At 23.2% G+C, this 18882-nt stretch overlaps 1 protein-coding gene across 1 annotated transcript; it reads left to right on the top strand.

Moving 5' to 3' along the window:
* Window positions 1-13423: 13423 nt before the first annotated feature.
* On the top strand, window positions 13424-18882 carry LOC127288699 (uncharacterized). Its single transcript, XM_051316311.1, has 3 exons — window positions 13424-13574; window positions 15256-15347; window positions 16842-18882. The coding sequence occupies exons 1-3, from the start codon at window positions 13551-13553 to the stop codon at window positions 18511-18513; spliced, it is 1788 nt and encodes a 595-aa protein (XP_051172268.1). The 5' UTR covers window positions 13424-13550; the 3' UTR covers window positions 18514-18882.

The raw sequence follows: 18882 nt of genomic DNA, 5'->3' as shown, positions 1-18882 counted from the left end.
ATGGCAAAAGTTACTTTCTATGACAACAGTTACTATGGCAACAGTCGGCACTATGGCAACCGTTACTTTCTATGATAACAGTTACTATGGCAACAGTTACTATGGCATCAGTTACTATGGCAGAAGTTACTATGGCAACAGTTGGTACTATGGCATCAGTTACTATGGCAACAGTTACTATGGCAACAGTTGGTACTATGGCAACCGTTACTTTCTATGACAACAGTTACTATGGCAACAGTTGGTACTATGGCAACCGTTACTTTCTATGACAACAGTTAATATGGAAACAGTTGATACTATGGCAACACTTACTATAGCAACAGTTACTATGGCATCAGTTACTATAGCAATTGTTACCATAGCAACCGTTTCTATGATAACTTGAAATATTTTGAAATTAATCGTTATTTCTTTGGGCTGATACTTTTAATTTTTAATGTATTAAAAAATTGTTAAGTTAATATTTTTTTTCAAATTAAATTTTTTTGAGCAAATAATAATAAATACAGAAAGCTCGCAATGGGAAATTGTAAATTCAAAGAATTTACTTCCTGATGATATGAGATCTCGGGGAGATATTTTTGAAAAGCGCGTACATATAGAGAATCATTAAGTACAATTTCTCTTTTTTGAAATAACGAACATGCAGCCTCTCTCGTTTTGTTTCGAATCTCTCGCGCATATATGCGTATACATATATATATACGAGACTTATCTTTTACGAGTTCTCATAAAAGGCAACTTTAATGTCAAACAAGATCGTGATCTGATCGCGCAGTGAAACTGATCAACTAGCAGATTTCGCAATTTTCTTCAAGGTCGACGTTTTATTTTCCCTTTTTTTAAGCTACGGAGAGTTCTAGAATCAAATCGCGACAACATATAACTATATATATGTTTTTGTATATGTATTTAGCCGTTATAGTCACGTTCACGATTCCTTCAGAAACCGGAGACTCCACTCTCTTCTTTCTCTCTCGTCAAGTTTATTGTACCGTTTGGGATAACTGTGTGCGCGCAAACTAGACTCTCGTGATTTACGTTTTTCAAGGTTGACCAACAACGAGGAGAAACACGAAAGCTTTCAGTTTCAATGGCGCATATTATATAGGCAAACGTCGTATTATTCTTAATGGGATTTTTTTTTTTTTTTTTTTAATTATTTCGGTTTTTTTAGGTCATTCATCTCATTTTATTAAGCGTAAATAAAATTTTCATTTAAACCAAATAAAATTAATTTAAACGAAATGAAAATTTATTTGAAACAAAATAAATATTTATTTAGCTCAAATAAATTTTGTTTTTAAATAATAATTCAAATAAAAATTATTTGGTCCAAGTAAATATTTACTTAGTAATAGTCAAATAATCGATGATTTGAATCAAATAAATTGGGTACTTTAGTTGAGGATGCCATCACTAGGGGGAATATTTTAGTTGAAGACGCCACCGCTAGGTTTTGGTTTCGTTTACATGTTCGTTTTTCCTACATATACACTGAAAAATAAAATTTATTTGATTTAAATAAGTAATCGGTCACTTTATTACTAAATAAATATTTATTTAATTTATTATTTGAGTCAATTAAATGGTATTTAGTTTCAAATAAAAAAATTATTGATCAAATACAGTTTATTTGTTTATAAAAATTATTTGATCTGAATAACAATTATTTTCTTTGAATCAAATAAATAATTATTTGAATAAAATAATTTTTTTTCAATCATAATTTTAAATTGACATCAATCGTAATGCTTTTATCTTTTTTATTTCTAAAAAAAGTTTTTTTATCTGTTAAAAAAAAGTTTTTTTATCTGTTAAAAAAAAGTTGTTTTCTCAAAAAATTCCAAACAATCAAAAACGTGCAAATGCAATATTTGGTATTTTATTTTTGAAAGCAAAAATTTACGTACACTTTCGTTTATTTGTTGTTAACGAAATTTTTGCTGGCCCATTGAGAAAGACAAATTTCATATACGCACTCTTACATCAATATAATTGCTACTTATCACTTTCTCCGGGCAAGCGTGATGACTGCACACGTGCAAATTTATACTTTTATATACAATTGAAACTTCCCATATTAGTGTCTCATTGACACAGACATAATAATTTAAATATACACAATAAGTCACTAAATATATGTTTGTGTGAGTATAAAAAAATAAATTTGGTATAGAAAACACTTTCATATGACACAGATAGAATTTATTATTACAAATTATGTTTTTTAATTGTGTAACTATATCAAAAATTCTTAAAAATAATAAATATTAATTTTATTCTTATTTTCTTTTTTTTTAAATTAAAGAATAGAAAAAAAGTTTTGTTGGATAATAATTAATTCATTAAATTAAAAATTAAAAACATTGTTATAAAAAATAAAAAATTAATTTTTTTAATTGCATTTGTTTTTGGACATATTATGAAATGAAGATTGTTATCATTAGAAGTGGTTATATGATTCAAGTTGATGCTACTTTATGATACATGATATGCTCTCATATTTCATTTATTGTACAATGTATATATAGAGAAACTTTCAACTTTAATAATGTTTCCTCTTGTCTATAGTTCAATTCTAATATAAACCTCTTCTGATTCTTAATTCATTAATAAAGAAAACGTGATAGAAATTTTTCTATATATAATATTTTTTTTAAAAAAGTCATCCCAGGAGAAATGTTGTTCGTTATGATCATTAACTGGATAAAAAATGTTTAAAAGAAATTTTATTTTATATAATCTAACGTGCGTATAATGAATCTATAATTACATTAATCGGTCAGTTATTTTCAATAAATTACAAAGAATATTTGAGAAAATTTCTATATTTTTATACAATATATATATATATATATATATATAGTTAATAATGATAAATTTAAATAATATAAATATAAATAAAAAAATATATATTTATTTCTACTTTTAATTTAATTATTATCTTGAGAGTGAATTTGAAAATAAAGCGCCGCATTTATTTCCGCGCGAATGATGGTAATTTATATGTTATTACCATTATTAATTTTTTATACAATTGTTAAATAATTGTAATTCTTTTTTTTTAATATTTAAAATGAAAAATAATTACAGTGAAACCCACGTTTATCGGATTTCAAGGGACCGGAAATATTATTATATTATAAAATAAATATTTTTGATTGTAATGCGCGTTTGCAAAATCGAATTTCATTTGCGAGCGCCACGTGATCATTAGGGTTCTTTCCTTTCCCGATTGATTGTAAAAAATTTTGAAAAATGAAATTATAAAAAAATACCGACACAGAAATATACTTCACCGACTGATGGTAAAAAAATTTAAAAAATGAAAATATAAAAAATTGCCAACATAGAAATCTACCTTACCGACTGATGGTAATTATAAAAAATTCTAAGAATTTTTTTTCATCAGTCGGTAATGTAGATTTCTATGTCGGTAATTTTTTGTCATTTTTCGAAAAACTATTTTACAATCAGTCGGTAAGGTAGATTTCTATTGACATTTTTATGTTTTCATTTTTTAAAGAAATTACCATCAGTCGGTAAGGTAGATTTGTGTGTCGATAATTTTTTTACATTTTTAATTTTTTACTATCTTGTCAATTTTTTAACCATCTACAGTGAAACCCACGTATATCGTTTTTCAAGGGACCAGGAAAAATATTCTAAGCGGGTATCCGTAGGTTTTACTGTATTCGTTTTGATGCTAAATTATTATTTATCTCTTTAAAAAAAAAATAAAAAACCTTCTCCATTCAGTAGAAATTGAGAGTTTAGGTCAGATGCTTGATCCTTTAGTTTATATAATTTTATTTTTGTATAAATTAATTATATTATAGAATATTATACAATTTATAAAAAAAAAATTTGTATAAATTTTATTAAAAATTATTCATTATAGAAAATTAAATTTTTATTTTTTATTTAATTTTTTTAAAGGAAGTAAAACTGATTTTCTTCGATATATGGGAAGATGCAAATTTATATATATAAAAAAAAGTATCAAGAGTATCGTTTAAAGATACATAAAAAATATTTGAAGAAAAAAAAAATAACAGAAGCCACTTTTTTATGGAAATAAATCATTTAGAGTGTTTTCTAATACTATAAAATTCACATCATTTAGCTAAAAATGGTAAAAACATACCAAGAAAAGACTTTCAATAAGTATTTTAAACATTTTTTTTTCTTTACAACTTCCTATATACTTTATTTACAAAAGAAAGTCAGTTCAATAATTTATTATACATACTTTGTTCGTAATGGACGATTTTTTTCTATAATTAAATAATATATGAACAAAATTTGTTTTATTTTATTTTTTTTTTTAAATTAATTCAATATAAGAATTGTAAAAACTTTTTCCGTTGAGAAATGGATCGTAAAAAAATAATTATATATACAAATTAGTGATTTTAACTGATTCTTGAATATTTCCGGGATTCTCATAGAATGTTGAAGAGTCGATTATAACTTTTTGTTCCTAGATATGTACTTTTTTTTCTCGCAAGATTATATGCGGAAAATATATTTCAAAAAAAAATTAAATTAATAACAAAAAAAGAAACAATAAAATCGCGTGATCTGTGTTTTTTCATCACCTCATTATTTCCATATTTTTTCGAGCGTGACTTCTCTTTGTTGTCCTATAAGAGGCGATAATTGGCGAAAACTACCTATGGCCCTTGTTCTCTGCGCGTTTCTCATGAAAAAACACCTCAGGCTAAAAATATCTTCACTAGCTATATGTATGAACGTTAAAGATTATTTATTTGCTGACAGATTATTAGGGCACAAATTGATTCAGTGAAAGTCTTTTTCTAGCTCTAGGCAAGAAAAAATATTTTTTATTACTCCCTATAATAATAATAAAGAGTAATAATAATAAATATAAAGATTCTACTTATATAAATTATTTTTTTATTTATTTTTTATTTTTGAAAATATATTATAAATTCTAATTGTAAGAATAATTTGAATTTCATTTATTAGATAATTATTAATTGTATATAATTATTTATTATTTATATAGGTAATATTACCTACTATTTGTATAATTATTAATAATATGAATTATATTATTTATTTTATTAATTATTTAATTTCTCAATTATTAATTAATTTGTTGAGCAAATTTTTTTTTATTTATTTATTATTAATTTTATAATTATTAATTTATTCATTATTAATTAATTTATTTTTTTAATTTATTTATTTTGAATTTATTAATATTTATTTATTTACTATTTATTTATTTATTACTTTTGCAATAATTATAACTTCTCATGAAATAACTTCTTATTAAATTAATAAAAATTAGTTTACTAATTTTTAGTAAAAATTTCTAATTGCTAGTAATTTTTTTACTACAAATTTTTAGTAAAAAAATATTACTAAATCAAATAGTAATATTTTACTAAAAAAAATAGTGAAAATTTCTACTAATTCTTAGTTATTTGTTACTAAAACTTAAGTTAAAAAAAAATATGACTAAATTTAATAGTAATATTTTACTAAAAATTAGTGGAAATTTTTACTAAATTGAGAAATTATTAATTAATAGCAAATAAAAAATTTTAATTAGTAGTAAATATAAATTATTAATTAGTAATTAATAGAAATTATAAATTAACTAGCAAAATTAAACGCGCGCCAAATTGAGTATTTAATTGTTTGTTATAAAGAAATTAAAGATTAATATTATCAATAATAATTTAATTTATTTGAATATTATTACATATTAAATGATAATAATGAAAATTATATGTTTACAGGCCTCGGATTATACGACTTTTTCCGACTTTTTTCAAAACCACGACTTTTATCGACTTATTTTAATAAAATGCGACATTTTTTTTTACATTTGAAAAGAAAATGTAAATAAAATACATTTTTTTAGTATAAAATGTAGATCTTCTTCAGATCTTCTTCAATTCAATTATTTAACAAATTTTTAACTAAAATGATTCTTCACTAAATTAATTATTTTTAATAATTTTAATGAAATACATCACAAATTCAATTATATCAAAATTATTTTTCAATTAAAATTTTTATGAAATTTAACAATTGTTTATAATTTAAAAAAAAAATATCACAATAAAATTGAATTATTTTTTAAAAATTTCAATTCAAAATAAACTAAAATTCAATTATTACCCGAAATTTTAATTCAAAATCAATTAAAAATCCAATAATTATCAAAAATTTTCAATTTAAAATTTAATTATTTACCAAGTTTTCAATTTAAAATGAAATAAAATTCAATTATTTTCTAAAATTTCTATTCAAAATTAATTATCCAAATTTTCAATCAAAAATGAACTTAAATTAAATTATTATCCAAAATTTCAATTAAAATTCAATTATTTCCCAAAATTTTCAATTCAAAATGAACTGAAATTCAATTATTTACCAAATTTAAAATCAAATAAAATTTCATTATTCTCAAAAATTTGAATTCAAAATTAATTGAATTTTCAATAATTTGAATTTAAAAGCATCTAAAATTTAATTATTTCTAAAATTTTCCATCGAAAATTTTTTGAAATTTATTAATTTCTATTATAACTCTAAGGAAATTCAATTATTTTTAACTATTTTAATAATATTCTTTTAAATTTCAAATATCTGAAACCATTTTTCAATTAAAAATGATTTTCAAATTATTGTATTTTGTCCGCATTTTCTAATAAATTTTTAGTGAAATCATCTAAAATTTTAATTAAAAATCACTTAAAGTTTCAATTAATTTCAAAAATCTCAAATTTAAATCTTTGAAAATTCAATTAAATTTAAAAAATGTTTTCCAAAAATTGTTTGATAAATTATTTTTAGTTCTGTAAAATTTAATAATTGTTTGAAAATTAACAATATCTTTTGAAATTTAATTATTTCTAAAAATTTCAACTTTAACCCTTCGAAAAGGATTATTATTAAAAAAAAATTTTTATTTAAAAATCTGTAAAATATTTTTGTTAAAATAAAAAACAAATCCACTTTTTTTGGAATATAAATCGACTAAAACGACTTTTTGTGTCTTTAAGTTGATTCGAGGCCTGTGTTTTTATAATTAATATTTAATAGGTATTCGTTGGTCCCTGGTACCTTAAAAATTAATTTTGAAAAATAAATTTTATTCAAATTACTATCTTGTACGAAATTTCCTGGCGCATCTTTTTTCTCATCATAAATTTGTTGTATTTGTATACAATTTTTGAATGAATATACAACTTTAAAAAAAATTTCGTTGGTAAACGTTGTGTACTTCAGCTTCGTGAATTGAATTTTCGAATTTGGAATTTTAAAGAAACTTATTCCGAAATTTGGAAACACAATTATACAACTTTGGCAAAAATGAGAAAAAGAATTGTCATAATATGACACGTCATAAGATTACTATTCAAAAAAAAAACGTGAAATCAAAAAATGCCAATTTCAAGTTAGGACAAGAAGGACAGACCAAGCATTTTATTATTATATAAATAATTGTATATAATTATTAATTAATTTTATACTATTATTAATTATTGTATAATTATTAATAATTTGAATTAGGTATATTTTTATTATATTATTATTTATGTAAATCCTTAAATTATAGGCGCCAAGATTATATTATTCTTAAATTTAGAATATTTTTTTTCGATTTATACTCTTTTTTACGAGGAATAACTTTCCAGAAAGAAATTCGCGAACATATAATATATTGACCTCATCTCTTCAAAAATTTGATAAGAACTCAAATATTAATATGACCGCACTTTCTCAAATATTTATGATCCATAAACCAGAGGGAAACGTTTAAAGATTAATTTAAAAAAAAAAAAAAAAAAAAAAAACACATACAAAAACTTGAATTTTCTGTGAAATAATTTTTCGACATAAAAAGTAGTTTAATTAAAGCTATAATAATTTTTTTTTAAATATTTATCTACATTTTGTAAATATTGAAAGTTGAAATATCTAACCGTGAAAATCTGTTTCTCTTAAAGTATATAAAATTATAATGTTTTTATAGAATTAAATTATTTTGATATTTGGACTCAAATTTTTTTTTTTAGATTAACATAATTTTTTGGTTATTACACCCAGAGAAATTATTTATTCAAACCAAATATAATATATTTGAATTAATTAAATGTGCCAACTAGTCAATTTATTTGACGTAAATAAAAATTTTATTTATGGCAAATAAAATTTTTATTTAAATCAAATAAAATTTATTTGCAACAAATAAATAATTATTTACAACAAATAAATATTTATTTGGCTCTGAGACAAATATATTTTTTCTCCGGGTGTACAAATAAAATTTTTTTTATTTCAACCAATATTTGGTTGTTTCAAACAAATTTTTTTTTTTTTTTGACTTAAAAAAGTTGCTTGTTGAAAATTATAATATTTACTGAAAATATTTACAATTGTTGGTAATTAAAAAAAAAAATAATATGAGATTCTAAAAATCATTGTAATAATTAACAACAAAATTTTTTTCTTTTGGAAATTACGGAGTAAAAATTAAATTATTCTCCTTGAAGTAAAGGGATTCTGCACGCTTTTAAAAATTATTGGAGCGCGAAACGAAAATTTTAATTTGTAAATGTAAGCCGAAACCGCGCAAAGTGTTTTCAAAGAAGAAAGTAAATTCACCGCTCGGGTCTGATCGAGAAAAAAATTTCATATAAGCAATTATTTCGAGAGTTTAATAAATTTAATGAAAATCCATTTTTTCTTTGAAAATATATATAGAGGAAAATTCATTTTTATTTCAACTATTATAATAATAATAAACTGATTTGAATTAATCAAAATCGAATTTTATGCACTGAAAAAAATTATTTGTTTAATTATTTTAATTAAATAGTATTTTTTTTTAATACAGAAATTATTGGTTTACAATTTATTTAATTGAATAAAAAATTATTTGATTCAAGTAATTATTTATTTGACAATAGGTATCAAGTAGTTTTTTATTTAAATATAATAAATTTTTTTTTTTCATTGTGGAATAAAAAAATTTTCATTTGTTTTAATATTCATGACATGTGTAGATATTATTTAGTAGCTTCTATACTTAATGTAAACTATTACTTTCTTAACGTGCATTTTATGATTGCAACAAAATATTAACTACGACATGAATTATTCATGAGGCAATATTTGCAGGAGTTGATTTATCTGTTTGAGCTGGGAAAATAGGGAATTTAAGTTTCAATTAGAAATATGTTAAATGAAAGACGAGCATTATTTGAATTTTTATTAAATATTTAAAAAAAAATAATTTTTTTTTGTATCTTTAATCTTTATTTACAAATCTAATATTTGACTTTTTACTGTCATGAACATGTTTTAAGTCTGAAGAGGAAGAAAATTTTGTTTAAACCAAATATATCGATTTTATTTGTATTAACACAATTTTTTCGGTTATTTTAAACATTTTTTTTTATTCAAATAAATATTGGTTTGATTCAAACGAACATTTATTTGATTCGAACAAACATTTATATGATTAAAAAAAAACATTTATTTGATTCAAACAAACATTTATTTGATTTAAATAAACGATTGGTTTATTTTAAATAAATTTTTCGAATGAAGAAAGAATTTTATTGAACCAAATAAACGTTTGGTTATTCACCAAATTATTTAATTCAAATAAATATTTATTTGATAATACAATCGATATTATATTATCAAATAAATTTTTTTTCAGTATACATTTGATTCAACTAAAAATTTGGTTGTTTTAAACAAATTTTTTTCTGAGCCGATCGTTTTTTTAAAAAAGAATTTTTCCAATTTGTTTCTGATTTTACAAAGCTTTTTATTAAATTTTAGAATTATTTTAATATTTTTTTTTTTTTAAATTGAAATCAATTTTTAAAACTCAATTATTTTATTTAGACATTTAATAAAAAGTAATTTATTATTTTTTTTTTATATTAAAATGTTTTCGGTCATTTAGATTAAAAAAAAACTCAATTTTGATTTGTAACATTGCGAAAAAAAAATTAGAAAGCATAATTTCAACTTTCAAAAATTCGTTCAAAGTCTAATGCGATTTCAAATCAAAATTTATATGCATAAGTTTGACAGTTTAAAATTTTTGCATATATAAAAAAAAAAATATTAATATTACATAATTGCAAAAAAAAAAAAAAAAAATTCGCGGTAATTGTAATAATAAATATTTACATTAAAAAAATAAATAATTAAAAAATAATAATAAAAAAATATATAAAAAATATTTTATAAAAAAAATATCATTTTTTATTGGAAAAAATCATTTTCTATCAGGATATCGAATTTTTTTTTTTTAAAAGCACACTAACCCAAATACGGGCACTTTCTCGTAAAATACAAATAAAGATCCTAATTTTCAAACAATTTCAGAGCTACAGGAAATTTGGTTGTTTCTTTCGACTTTCTCGTTCAATACAGTAGTATATGGAATAATCAAATTTTTACGATCGATATTTTTTCATAAAATATATCGAATACAGATTTTTATTATCCCGAGGAAGTGTTTATTTTATATATATATATATATATATATGAAAATCCATATCTCGAGCAAAGGATTTTTTTTTAAACCGCATGCAATTTGGTGTGTGTATATGTTTTTTTCGAAAAGTGTATCACTATCAAAATTTCATTCACGTCTTTTCTCTTTTGGCCGGAGAGAACAAAAATTTGTTCCTTTCTCTTTCTATATACGCATACTATAGAATATAATATATATCTGCGAAATGGGAGTATAACCTTGCTATGTAACCTTGTCTTTTATATATAATACTAACACCAGACCAAAAGAAAAAAAGAAAAAAAAAAAAAAAAAAAAGTGACGGAATGAATATATAGTAACTTTTGACGTGTGTCTTTCATATTCTCGATCACTTTCTCCGTTTAGTTGCGTTGGTCAGATCAACAAACAAAACTATTCATATATTACATATGCATTAATTTAGGAAGTCGGATATAATAATGATAATTATATATTTATATGATTTTTAAACATATGCCTCGGGTAACATCTGATTTAATTTTTTTTTTATTGGAGTTAAAAATCATTTTAAAATCGTTTAATAAAGAGAATTTTTCTAAGAGATTTTTTTTACACTGAAAAAAAATTTATTTGATTTAAATATACACGGTTATTTGAATTAAATAAATTGTTTTTGAACCAATAATTTCTGTATTTGAAACAAATACTATTTAATTGACTCAAATAATAAATTAAATAAATATTTATTTAGTAATAAAGTGACCGATTATTTATTTAAATCAAATAAATTTTATTTTTCAATGTATATATATATAGGAAAAACGAACATATAAACGAAAACAAAACCTAGCGGTGGCGTCTTTAACTAAAACCGTCCCCCTAGTGATGGCGTCCTCAACTAAAGTACCCAATTTATTTGATTCAAATCATCGATTATTTTACTATTATCAAGTAGGTATTTACGTGAACCAAATAATTTTTACTTGAATTAAATAAATTACATTTGTACCAATAATTATTCTATTTGAAACAAATGCCATTTAATTGACTCAAATAATAAATTAAATAAATATTTATTTAGTAATAAAGTGACCGATTACTTATTTGAATCAAATTTTATTTTTCAGTGTATATGTAGGAAAAACGAACATGTAAACGAAAAAAAAACCTAGCGGTGGCGTCTTCAACTAAAACCGTCCCCCTAGTGATGGCGTCCTCAACCCAATTTATTTGATTCAAATCATCGATAATTTGACTATTATAACAAGTAAATATTTACTTGAACCAAATAATTTTTATTTAAATTAAATAAATTATACCAATAATTTTTCTATTTGAAACAAATAACATTTAATTGACTCAATAATTATTTGATACAAAAAATTATTTATTTGATAATAAAGTAACCAATTATTTGAATAAACTTAATTTTTGTTGAATCGAAATAATATATTTATTGCTTCAAAACTTTTGGTTGAATCACCAGAAAATTAATTTGGTCAATCAAAATTTTTTATCCGTTTGAAAAATTAATTGAAACCAAATGTTATAAGATCAAAAAAAAATATATTTATTTGAAATAACAAAAAAAAAAATATGTTAATACAAAAAAAATGGTATATTTACTTTACTTAATTATTTAATTTCTTGATTTGTTAAGAAAAATTATTTTAATAAAATTTATTTATTATTGATTTATTCATTAATAATTTTATTTAATTAATTCAACTTAATTACGTTAATAAAAATTTTCATTAATTTTTTTTAGTCATTTTCCACTATAAAATTTTAAGTAAAAAAAAAATATTACTAAATCAAATAGTAATATTTAAAAAAAAATTAGTGTAAATTTCTACTAATTAGTGAACGAAATATTATGTACAAATTTTAGAAAGGATTTATTACTTTATACAGTTAACCAAATTTTTGGCTGAATAAATAAAAGAATGTTTATTTGGCAGAATGAAATTTTTTCTTCATTCGAAAAAAATTATTATAAAATAAACCAAACGTTTATTTAGATAAAATCAATTTTTTATTTGAATCAATCAAAATATTTATTTGAATCAAGGAAATATTTATTTCAATCAAGAAAATACACGCAGAGAAATGATTTATTTGAACCAAATAAAATATATTTGAGTTAAATAAACGTATATTTGTCTCAGAGCCTACTAACTTATTTATTTGGCGTAAATAAAAGTTTTATTTGTCACAAATAAATTTTTCTTTGTCTCAAATAAATTTTTTATTTCAATGAAATAAAATATATTTGCAACAAATAAATGAGTTAGTAGGCTCGGAGACAAATATACCATTTCTCTGAGTGTATTTATTTGAATCAATCAAAATATTTATTTGTATCAATCAAAATATTTATTTGAATCAAACAAATATTTATTTGAATCAGTTAAATATATATTTGAATCAATCAAATATTTTTTTGATTTAATCAATTTTTGTTTGAATTGACTATTATTAAAATTTTTATTATTATTATTATTATTATTGTAACAATAATTTTTTACTAAACAATTTTTAATTTAATGTTATTTTTATTATTGTTTTAATTATCATAATAATAATTATTAAATAATAATATTATAAATAAATAGAAGTTTAGATTTTTTTTTTTATTTTAATATCTGAAAAAATAAATTGTTTACAAGCAAAATTAAAAGAAAAAAAAACTAAAGATTCCTATAAAGAGACATGGCATTTTCTGTATATATTTATACAGGTGTGAAAGAAATGTTTAAATTGTATGTATGTGTATCAAAAAGGCATGTCCTGGACTTTCCTGAGAAGGTATTACACTTCCATACCGCTTCTTTCATGCATTCAATTTCCACCACCGATCTTTTTCAGCTCCTACCACCACCTGGCGTTGTATTTCTTTCATCCGGACATTGCACCAGGGGGAGGATACGCGCCTATATAACAACGATGTTCCACTGATTGGACGAAGTAAGCTACGTTTTCCTGCGCCTAGGGAACCCAGAGTACGCGGGCCCGACCGGGCGGCACTGCGACAATTATGAAATTTCGCCCGAGATGCGCGGTTAGTTGAGAAAAAAAAAAAAAAAAAAAAAATTACCGGAAAACAAATTTTTTTTTGAAAATTTTTTTTTAATTTTTAATTTATCACGCGCGTAAATATTTAAATAATTTTTTTAAGTGCCGATGGATTTCTTCTATTTTATTCTTTTTTTTTCAAACTCTAAATTCTAATTAGTGAATTTATTTTGGACTAATTTCAATCAGTGACTGATTTTTCATCTTTTCAAATAAATTGTGGTAAAAGCTAATCATTAATTAAATATTTGACTAAGTAATAAAATTTTAATTAAATATTAGTAAAATTTGTAATTAATTAGTAAAATTTTAATTAATTATTTATAAAATTTTAATTAATTATTTGTAAAATTTTAGTTAAACATTAGTAAAATTTTAATTTATTATTGATAATCAAATTTTAATGAACTATTTTTCCAATTTTAATTAAATATTAGTAACATTTTTTAGCTGATTTTTTTTTAGTAAAATTTAGTAATATTTAAAATAATTTAAATTTATTTGAAAATTTTTTTTAAACTCTCAATAATTATTGGTGGAATTTTAATTAATTATTTTGATAAACATTTTTAGCTAATAGTAAAATTTTTCTGATTTATTATTATTTTTTTTAGCTAATAAATTATTAGCAAAATTGTAATTAATAATTAGTGAAATTTTATCTAATTATTAGTCACTTTTAAATAATTAATTAATTAATTTTTAAATAATAATTAGTTACAGTGAAAAAAAAAATTTATTTGATTTAAATAGTCGCTTACTTGACTATTATCAAATATTTACTTGAATCAAATAATTTTTGAAACCAAATAATTGAATTAAATAAACTGTATTTGAACCAATATTTTCTTTATATGAAGCAAATACAGTTTACTTAATTTAAATAAAAATTATTTGATACAAGTAAATAATTATTTGATACAAGTAAATAATTATTTGATACAAGTAAATAATTATTTGATACAAGTGAATATTTATTTGATACAAGTAAATATTTATTTAATACAAGTAAATATTTATTTGATACAAGTCAAGTAACCGATTATTTGAATCAAGTAAATTTTTTTTCATTGTAATTTTTATTGCAATAATTAGTAAATTTTCAACTAATTATTAGTTAATTTTTAACTAATTAACAATTAATTTACAACTAATTATTAATTCAATATTTTAATGAAAGTTGAAAAAAATTAGTCACAAGATTGTTGGTAAATAAAATTCTTCAAAAAAAAATTAATAAATATATAATAAAAAAAACAATAAAAAAATTATTAACAAATGAAAATAATACAAAAATAAAATAGTATTGTTAACGTAAAATTCGACAAAAAAAATTTGCATTCGCGAAAAAAATAGTTATATATATATATAGTTGAAAATAATTCTTTTCCATTGAGGAATTTGAAATGTCACGTTTTTAAACGCGATATATCGTGAGAGATATCTATAGCGAGCGATGAAAGTGATTTCTTTAAAAAAAGAGCAGAGATCTTGATCTTGAAAAAGTGGCGCGCGAACATAAATAAATATATATATATATATATATATATATGTATATAAAATTCCGTTACAAAAAAATGTTATTTTCGCGTCAATGTCATTTAATTATTTCATTCATTTCTTTTTTTTTTTTAAATCTCTTTATTAATCATCGCAACTGTTCGCAGGTTGTGGTAGTGGTGCTACTGCAAGCCGTCCTTGTGGCGAGTAAGGCACTGGACCAAACACAGCTACAAACACAAGCACAGCAACAAATTCAGTGAGTTTGTTTTTGTTATGATTTAATAAAAAAAAATTGTTGCAATTTTTTTTTTATTAATTAATTATTCAATTATTAATTTAATTATTAAAACTTAAGCAGTTAATTAGAAACAAATTCTTTTTTTATTTATTTCTTATTAATTTATTTAATATTAATTAATTTATAATTTATTTATAATTTATTTATTATTAATTTTTTCATTATTAATTTATTTATAATTTATTTATTATTATATTATTTTTCTATTATTAATTTATTTATTAGTTATGCAATAATTAACTACTCTCTAAATCTGAATTAGTAAAAATGTTTACTAATTTGAATAAGTGACTCACTTTTTGCTTTAGAATTAGTTAAATTTTACTAATTGTTAGTAAAAGTTACTAATAATTAGTAAAATTTCACTAATTCAAAAGCAATTCACTAATTCAAATTAGTTACAATTTTTACTAATTCAGATTTAGAGAGAATCAAAAAGTAATATTTTACTTAAAATTAGTAAAAAAAATTCTAATCTTTATTCATTTTTCACTAAATTTTAATTTTAAAAAATCTTACTCAAAAAGTAATATTTTACTAAAAGTTAGTGAAAGTTTCTACTAATTTGAGAAATTATTAATTAGTAGTTAATAGAAATTATGAATTAGTAATTAATAATAATAATTGATAATAATTTAATAATAATAATTATTATTATTAATTAGTAGGTAGTTAATAATTATTATTAATTAGTAGCAAATTGAAATTATTAAATAGTAATTAATAAATATTATAAATATTAATAAACAATTTTTTTGTTTAACTCTAAATTCTAATTAAAAAATATATTTTGGACTAATTGCATTCAGTGACTGATTTTTCATCTATTGAAATAAATATTGTTGTAAAATTTAGCTAATGATTAATTCAATTTTTTTGATAATTATTAATAAAAAATTAAAATTAAATTTTAGTGAAATTTTAATTAATCATATTGATAACAATTTTTAGCAAAAAACCTAATTATGATTTAGTAATTAATAGTAATTATAATAAGTAGTTAATAGAAATTATTAATTAGTAGCAAATAAAAATGATTAATTAGTTGTTTAATATAATATTAATATTATGAATATTAATAAATAATTACTAATCAATAATATTAGTTATTAATTTTCAATTAATATTATTTATTTATAAATTTCTGATTATTACCTGTTTATTAATTAATTTAATTAATAATTATTAATAAATAATCATTTTTTGACCCTATTGAAATTCGCAGTTGTGATTAATATTTTAGTTATTAATTAATAAAATCTATTTTGAATAGAAAAAAAAATTAATAATAATTTAATAATTATTTTATTATATAATTATATTTATTTTATATAATTTATATAATTGGCTATGCCCGTATATTTTTCAAGAAATAAATAATTACTAAATCATTTAACATGATGTTTTAATTATTTTTTAATAATAATTAATTAAAAAATTTGTTTTCTCCAGATATGGTACCGTGGCACAAAAACGATGGGATGGAGGACCAAGTGGACTCGGAGGAGACTCAAGTGGACATGGAGGCGGAGATTTTGGCGGGGGTGGTGATTTAGGAGGTCACGGAGGTGGAGGCGGTGGTTACGGTGGCGGAGGTGGCGATTTAGGAGGTCACGGAGGTGGAGGCGGTGGTTACGGAGGCGGAGGTGGCGATTTAGGAGGTCACGGAGGTGGAGGCGGCGGTGGTGGTTACGGAGGAGGAGGAGGAGGCGATTTTGGTGGTCACGGAGGTGGAGGAGGAGGAGGTGGATACGATCTCGGTGGTCACGGCGGAGGTGGAGGCGGCGATTTCGGAGGCCATGGAGGAGGCGGAGGTGACTTCGGAGGTTACGGTGGTGGAGGCGGCGATGGAGGTGGACACGGAGGTGGTCATGGAGGCGATTTAGGAGGAGGCGGAGGTTACGGAGGTGGAGGCGGAGGAGGAGGCGGTGGTGGTGGTGATCACGACTCCGGCTACTGGAAGAAGAAACTAATTTGGAAACCAGGTTGGAAAAAAATTTGGAAACCAGTGCAAAAGCAAATATGGAAACCGGCGTGGAAAAAAATTTGGAAACCAGTTTGGGAGCCAACGAAGAAAGCTGTTTGGAAGGAAATACAGGTACCAGCCTCAAAGAAAATATGGAAACCAGTTTGGAAGGAAATTCAGGTACCGGCGTGGAAGGAAATAAAAGTCCCTGCCTGGAAGAAAATATGGAAACCAGTTTGGATACCAATTAAGGTGCCTGCTTGGAAGGAGATTCAAGTGCCTGATTGGAAAAAGGTTTACAAGCCAATTTGGAAGGAGATAAAAGTCTCGGCTTGGAAGGAAATACAAGTACCGGCATGGAAAAAGATTTGGATACCCGAATGGGTTAAGGTTGGCATACCCGGTCCACATAAATTGGGAACCGATCATCATGGTTGGATGTACACGAGTCATGATCTTTGGAAGAAGAAATTGATTTGGAAACCATTGTGGAAGAAATATTGGAAGACAGCGAAGAAGCAGGTTTGGATTCCGGATAAGAAATTGGAGTGGAAGGAAGAGTGGAAGCAAATTTGGAAGCCGGGGAAGAAACAAATTTGGGTTGATGATAAGAAATTAATTTGGAAGGAGGATTGGAAGCAAATTTGGAAGCCAGGGAAGAAGCAAATTTGGGTGTCGGATAAGAAACTCGAGTGGAAGGAGGCGTGGAAGCAAGTTTGGAAGACGGAGAAAAAATTGGAGTGGATTCCGGATAAAAAATTAACGTGGAAAGAGGCGTGGAAGGAGATTCAGGTTCCGGCTTGGAAGGAAATTTGGGTGCCAGATTGGAAGAAGATTTGGAAACCAGTTTGGATATCGGAATGGTTCCCGAATGAGGATCATCATCATCATAAATCGTCAGGTTGGGAGGATCGTAAAGACACGCAGAGTCAAGATACACAATTGGTGCCGTCAACATTGCAGGCAATTGAGAAACAAAAAACAATTCAAATTCCCCAAGTGACGACAAACGAGAATCAAATTCGATGGGATAGATCGGCTCAAGTTCAGGGACAAGGGCAATTGCTTTCAATTACACAAGATTTGAAACCACCGCCTTTACCAACAAATGAAAAAGTTGTCGAGATTGCAAATTTTCAGGATTTCTCGAAACCCTAGAGAGAGAGAGAATAGAAAGTATTTTAGTCCCTTGTGAGAAAATCTTGTACAAAAAAAATTTTTTTTTGTGAAGAAAATAATTTGTTGTAACATAAGCCACTGTACATATTAATTGTTAAGGCCTCTTAAGACGTATGAAGTAAGATTACTTATTTGAGCACTCTTTACTTGACTGAATGATTTATTATTATTATTATTTTTATTTTTACTTTCACGGGATCTAATTGTGTCCTTTGGAAAAAATTTTTTTGCGTTGAACGTTAATTGCTTTATTTGATCGAATTTGTATTTTTTATACACACGTTGTTGTTGTCTTTCTATTGTTATAATGAATTCCGTTACGAATAAAGATAATTCATATTTTGTTAA

This window comes from Leptopilina boulardi, unplaced genomic scaffold (genome assembly GCF_019393585.1).
Source record: "Leptopilina boulardi isolate dan_hultmark-lab unplaced genomic scaffold, ZJU_Lbou_2.1 LbouV2_392, whole genome shotgun sequence".
NCBI lineage: Eukaryota > Metazoa > Arthropoda > Insecta > Hymenoptera > Figitidae > Leptopilina > Leptopilina boulardi.
This window is presented reverse-complemented; position numbering and strand designations above follow the sequence as displayed.

Bases quoted from the DNA above. Each gene is read 5' to 3' on its own strand.
- LOC127288699 (XM_051316311.1), top strand. From the start codon at position 13,551: ATGAAATTTCGCCCGAGATGCGCG. The intron at 13,575-15,255 runs GTTAGTTGAGAA...AACTGTTCGCAG, and splicing joins AATTTCGCCCGAGATGCGCG to GTTGTGGTAGTGGTGCTACT. The intron at 15,348-16,841 runs GTGAGTTTGTTT...TGTTTTCTCCAG, and splicing joins CAAGCACAGCAACAAATTCA to ATATGGTACCGTGGCACAAA.